This window comes from Phaseolus vulgaris, chromosome 2, assembly GCF_051622355.1.
Source record: "Phaseolus vulgaris cultivar YP4 chromosome 2, ASM5162235v1, whole genome shotgun sequence".
NCBI classification, from domain to species: Eukaryota; Viridiplantae; Streptophyta; class Magnoliopsida; order Fabales; family Fabaceae; genus Phaseolus; species Phaseolus vulgaris.
In genome coordinates, this window is record NC_143499.1 from 2,613,119 (window position 1) to 2,619,670 (window position 6,552).

General features: G+C 30.1%; 1 protein-coding gene across 1 annotated transcript; it reads left to right on the plus strand.

Moving 5' to 3' along the window:
* Positions 1–2,264: 2,264 nt before the first annotated feature.
* LOC137810151 (Zinc-finger domain of monoamine-oxidase A repressor R1) lies at positions 2,265–6,164 on the plus strand. Its single transcript, XM_068611299.2, has 5 exons — positions 2,265–2,632; positions 2,708–2,941; positions 3,607–3,690; positions 5,276–5,405; positions 5,501–6,164. The coding sequence occupies exons 1-5, from the start codon at positions 2,358–2,360 to the stop codon at positions 5,882–5,884; spliced, it is 1,107 nt and encodes a 368-aa protein (XP_068467400.1). The 5' UTR covers positions 2,265–2,357; the 3' UTR covers positions 5,885–6,164.
* Positions 6,165–6,552: the final 388 nt, after the last annotated feature.

The following is a 6,552-nucleotide window of genomic DNA, read 5'->3' on the forward strand; positions in this document are numbered from 1 at the left end:
ATAGTTTTTAATTATTTGTCTTCATACAATAACTATTTTTAATAGTACAAATGCTGTTGACACGATAAATAGAATTTTTAATTTATTATATATATATATATATATTAAACATTTGTTTCTAAATTTATTCTTAAAAAATCATTTACAATATTTAAAAATAGAAAAATTTAAGTGTGTTTTAAGAAAGTAAGTGTGTTGTTTCTTCTTTTATTCTTAAAAAATGATTTACAATATTTAAAAATAGAAAATTTTAATTGTGTTTTAAACGTGTGGGGATTTATTTCATGAACTGCATTTGATTGAATTAAATTTGATTTACAATTTTAATTTTTATATTTGAATTACCAAAAAAACTAGATCACAAAATTATGATTATAAATGGAATTTCAACTTAATTAATTTTATCAGTATATTATTCATATAGATATACTGTATAATTTTTTGAGTAAATTTTAAAATTTATATATTAAATTAACGAACAACTAAAATATTCGAGTTTAATATGAAGCTTTTATAAAAAAATAAAATAAAAAACTAAAACATTCGCAATAAACTACGTATCGATAAAACTATAATGCTACGAAAATAGAATTAGCTTTTTTTTTTTTAATTTCAGTTCTAATTATAAAAACATATTTTTAGATTCAGAATAATCTATGTTTTCCGCTTTAAATATTAAATTTTTTAGTAAAGAATTTTTTTGAAAAAACACTGACATGCCTTATGTTGTATAGAAATGGTATTCGTATTTTTTCGAAAGTATATTTATTTTAAGCATAATAAAAACAGAAAAAAAGTATAGTGAAAAAAAGAATAAGATATAACCATAGATGCCATTATAAAAGAAATGATAGATATAAAGAAACTTTTTTGAAGGATTAGTAAATGAATAAAATGCATAGAACATTTATTAAAATTTGTTTATAAAATTGTCTGAATATATTTTTCCTTTCCCCGTGTCACACATAAATTTTATGTTGACGTTAAATTAAATGATAATGGATAGATGATAATATAAGAATAAATATAATGAATAGTATAAATAATATGTTGAAATTTTGTTAAGTTGTTATTTTTATTATAGATTACATATATGATTTATTTTATGCAATATACTTTTACATTTTTAAATATTTGTATATAAAGTGGTTTTTATTGTTATTAATAAAATACCAAAACTGCTTTTGACTAATACAAATTCATAACATGGTAGCATAATTTTCTTAATAAGAAATATTAAGTACATCTTATCAAACTCCATAAATAGTTAATGTACATTCACTTACTTTCTTTTAGAAATAAATATACTAATAAGTTAAACCATAAATATTTTATACACGTTAAATATATTTTAAGATAATTTTAATTATAACTTAATGCCTCTTGTCTAAAAAAACATGCAAACTCTTGTATGAAATTTATAATTAAATTTTTTTATTTGAGAGTGACAACTCGTTTCAATTAAGTATAACCTTTTTATTTTATTTTAACTTTACCATTTGGTGAAGAGAAGCAATAATTGATATTATTATACTAGACTAAAACAACTCTTAATCCTTTATTCTATTGTTATGATTTTTATTTTATTTTTAACCTTAAATTTGAGTAAATTTTTATGTCTTCCTTGTTTGAAAAGTATATAGTTAGTATTTTATTTTCTAATACTGTTTTAAATTGCCAATAAACTAACAAAATCAAAATAACCCAATTTTAAGTGTCAGAGAACTAAAACATACTTTATAAACTTTTACTAAAACTTCCTCCATTATGACTTTTTTCAATTAAAAAATATGATTTTAATCAAATTTTAATTTTACTTTTCTAACCCATAGGCTAAGATGATAATAATAATTAATTACAATTAATAATATTATTTAATATTAAAACTCAATTATATATTTTAATTGTCAATTTAATGTTATATTTTGTCATTTCATTATGATTATTTTTCATATTTTATTATTAAAGACAGTTTTTACATATTTTATTGTTATATTTTAAATTTTTACCATGTTATCTCTATATTAAATATTTAATATCATGATAACATATTACTAAAACAATAAACAACTTCAAAATGATGATGTTTGGTAAAAAAATGTAAGAAAATTACATCTTAAAACATTCTTTGATCAACGTATAATAATTAATAATATAAAAATAAATATTTAACATTCAACATATAAAGTAAAATATTTTAGAAATAAAATTGATAAAATAAAAAACCACAGTATAAAGTATTGTGCTTAAGAGAAAGATTTAGATTTTGTCTTCAGTGATTTCCCTCTTTCTTCCCCGACCGTTGTGCTGTTTCGTGCTCTATTGTAACTCCAACTTGAATTCAAATTCTGGTAGCCATGCCCGCTCTCAGGAAGCAAACCCTAACGGCGGAATCCGACGCCGTGGCCAACGACGTCGTGTCTCACCAACCTAAGATCTCCGATTACGAGCTCTCCAGAGAGCAGAGAATCCGCGAAAACCGTGAGAGAATGGGAAAGTTGGGCATCTTCGACATTTCCCTCAGCCTCAAGAACAACAAATCCCACCGAGCTGCATCTAGATCCTATTCCTCCCGCAAACCCAAAACCCCACCTTCTCTCAAGCCTTCCGCCCCCATTCGCCGCTCTTCCAGGTTCTAATCCCAACCATCTAGCATGCAATGCATAATTTTGTTTATTTTTCCCTTAATTTTGAAACTTCTTTCCAGATTGCAGAATGTGACTCCTGTTAGTTACACTGAAGTTCCTGTCAAGAAAGCTGAGTTTGCGGAACGTAGAAGGGTGGTGATAGAAGAAGGTGCCAAGCCTGAGGTGTACACTGATGAACACCTGAAGCTCTTGGGGAACACCCAGAAACCCTGGACGCTCTTCGTTGATGGTTGTGGAAAAGATGGAAAGCGAATCTATGACTCCGTCCGTGGCAAAACTTGCCATCAGTGCAGGTTGGTTAAGTCACTAAATTAAATTGCTACTCTACTGTGTGAAGTCAATATTAAGTGGAGTGCTACCATCACATCCTCTAAGGAAGATATCACGCTCTTTATTGTTAGTTTGCATTTTTTAGAAATCACAATATCACTACAATGGTGTTCCAGAGTAAATTGGTAGTCGCATTGTATTCAAAGGAAGATATCTGCGGCTTTTACAGAAGTAAAAAAAAGAGAGAGTATATCGGTAGCATTTTTAGTTGTTCTTGAGTTGTTGGTTAAGAGGTGTACTGGCTGTCTGCCATGAATTTGTGTTTAGTATTTGTTTAAATGTTTGAATACTACTTTCCAGACATGCTTTTCAATTGCGGGTAACATGATGCTGATTTTTGCCTTAAAATAAAACACCACTATTTTTATTGTGCACTTGTGTATGATAGTGGTGGCACTTGGAACAGTAAGAGTGTGTTGTTTACTTACTGTATTTTTTCCAAACATAATCGAGTTTGAAAGACTTTTTTGATAGACTTTGCCTTTTCTCTTTTTGTATGATCTTTCTTTGCTAATAACTATTTTTGCCATGTTCTCATTTATGAGATAAATTTAATTTTAGGGTCTAGTGGTCTTCATTTTTTTTTTCTCCATGAACTTTCTCATTGGATTAAAATATTGTTTTGTAGGCAAAAAACACTTGGTTATCGGACATGTTGTAGCCAATGTAACATGGTCCAGGGGCAGTTTTGTGGAGATTGCTTGTATATGAGGTATGCCTTCTAACCTGAGTTTGTTTCCTCTAACATGGTGAGAGATGCCACAGTCTCTATCTACATTGTGCTGATTTGGTAGGATATTTATAGACAAATAAGGATAATGTTGAATGATTGATGCTGTAATATTGTATTGTAACCGATATCTTTTGCGTGATTTCTTATTAGTTAATAATGGGGTAAAATCTTTTATGACAGTGCACTGCATGCTTAATCTCTCATAATAAAGACTGAAGTTAGGTTAGATTTGGTTACAAACACAGGGTTTTCTTCTCTTAAACAGGGAGCAGATTCCCTAACATTCACAACACTAGGGTGCAGTTAGAGAGTTTTCATCCAATGGATGGATTCACTCAGGATTTTGACATGTGTCCTATTTTTTCTCTTTCATCATTTATCTATTGAGTATCACTTTCTATTAAATCCTTCATTTTTTTTAATCTTTGCCCAAGTTTTTACCATTTTCCAGGGATTATAGTCTGGAATATCCCGGAAGTCTCCTTTCATGTATCCAATTATATCTCTGATCTGATATCAATTACATCATAGCATTCTGTTCATAAATTAAAAACAACTTTATTTTAATTCAAGAAATTTCTGTGTAGACAATTTAGTGGAATTGTTGATAACAGTTTGTGATTTACGTATATATTATTGGAGATTGAATCTTGGTCAATCTAATTTAACAGAGAAAATGGCACAAGTAGTAAAACACTCATTTAGTTTTGTAGTCTAGTTGTTGATAACTAGTTGAGATTTTTCTATATGACCTTGGAGATTGAATCTTGGTAAATCTATGTAACTGTGGATAAAATGGCACAAGTAGAAAAGCACTACCGAAGAGCTTTTCTCAAGGATATCTGAATGTGGGCAGCTGCCGGAGTACATGGTGCTTTAAGCTGGTCTCTACCTTTTACCTCTGCACTGCAAGAGTTTTGCCCACTACAAACCTCAAACTACAGAACTTCCTCTTTGACGGAGTTGGCAACCTAATTCCCTTTACAAGTCTGTAACCACAACTCATATATCATTTATAACTGTTACTTATAACCAGTAACTTCCTATTCCAAAATTAGTATGTGACTGCCCGGTAACTTTGTAATATAGAATTAAATAACTGTCTAAATCAGGTGTTGGCCTATCGTTGCCCGATTTATATTATCTTCAAGATAGAGATTTGGGCTTCAGATGTTTGCGGTTGATCACTTTGTTAATTAAGCTACTGTCATAATCATTTGACAAATAATTGATAAATTGTTTTTATTGAAACATATAACTGGAGTTATGATATATCTACCAATGATTCAAGGTATTATCAAAGGCTAATCTTAAATGTGCATACATCCATACACAGTTGAAACTTTCAGGATTGATGCTACATGACTGCCCAGAATCATATCCAGGAAATTCTTCGATTATGCTTTGAATATTCTGTCTGGAATCTTTTATCCTTAAATATTCAGTAAATTATTATACTTCATATTTAAGAAACCATTCCTGGTAACCCGTTGTTATTTCTTGAAATTTATGGTTTCTCCTGATGCTCTGACCCCATTCCTTCTTTTTCATTATTCTTTTGTAGATATGGGGAGCATGTACTCGAAGCCTTACAGAATCCAACTTGGCTATGCCCTGTTTGTCGTGGAATTTGCAACTGTAGCTTATGCCGTCAAGCAAAAGGATGGGCCCCAACTGGCCCTTTATATAAAAAGGTTACTTCTAATTCTTGACCTAAATTTATATTACCATAAAGTTCTTTCTCCGGAGATTGAAATTGAAGCTAACCTCAAATTTCTCCCTATTTTAGATATCGGCATTGGAATACAAATCAGTTGCACACTACCTTATTCAAACCCGTCGAGCAGAAATTGACTTGGAGAAAAATTCAGATGCTTCCAATCCAGTTTCAGTAAAAAGATCACTACCCTTCTCTGAGGTCAATGAGAATAATTTGGGATCATTGAAGCCTCTAGCTGAAACTGAAGGTGTTGGTGCTGAGGTTTCTACAAAGAGACTGCTTTTCTCTAATGAGCAAGATCAGCTTGAAAAAATTGAGTGTTTGCATACTCCGAAACCTCTCCAGCTTGAAAAAAAGGAGTGTTCAGATACCATGAAGCCACTCGCTTCTTCCTCCAAACCCAGCTCGGACAGCATTGCCGGAAGACTTAGGTCCAGGTTCAAAAAATCATGAAGATTTTCTTTTTCTTTTTCTACCTGTAACCTGGGATATATGTGCTTTCCAGTAGAAAGCATTAATATTAAAATAGCTGGAGTTGGTAATTGGGATGGAAACCTTTTTTGTTGTTCTGGGATATATGTGCTTTCCAGTAGAAAGCATTAATATTAAAATAGCTGGAGTTGGTAATTGGGATGAAAACCTTTTTTGTTGTTGTAACACAGCGCAGATACATTACTGTAGTTTGAATTTATAACATGGTAGTTGAATGTTTTCAAATACCTCTTATGCCATAGTACACAAGTACTCTTTTATCATGGTATTTAAATTCCAAATACCTCTTATAATTTGAATTTCTTAGTTTTCTGTTTGTTGAGTTGCCTGAAAACAGATGTAGAAGATAATCCGTGTGAATGCCATTCGCTTCCTTTACTGATCTAAAAGATAATTTTTATTTAAATCATATTGTCACCAGTTTACGTCAAAAAGATAGTTTATAAACTGATAGTATTTTATTGTTTTTATGAAGTATTTTTTTCTGTTTCGTTTTTAGTGTCATTTAAGATTCTTTTCGTAAAAGAGGAACTAATATTTTCTTTTTGAACTTTTGAAAATGACATTTGAATAAGAACAAAATCTTTGAAAGATAAAGTTACTAGATAAGGTTGCTTAAGAAGACAGGA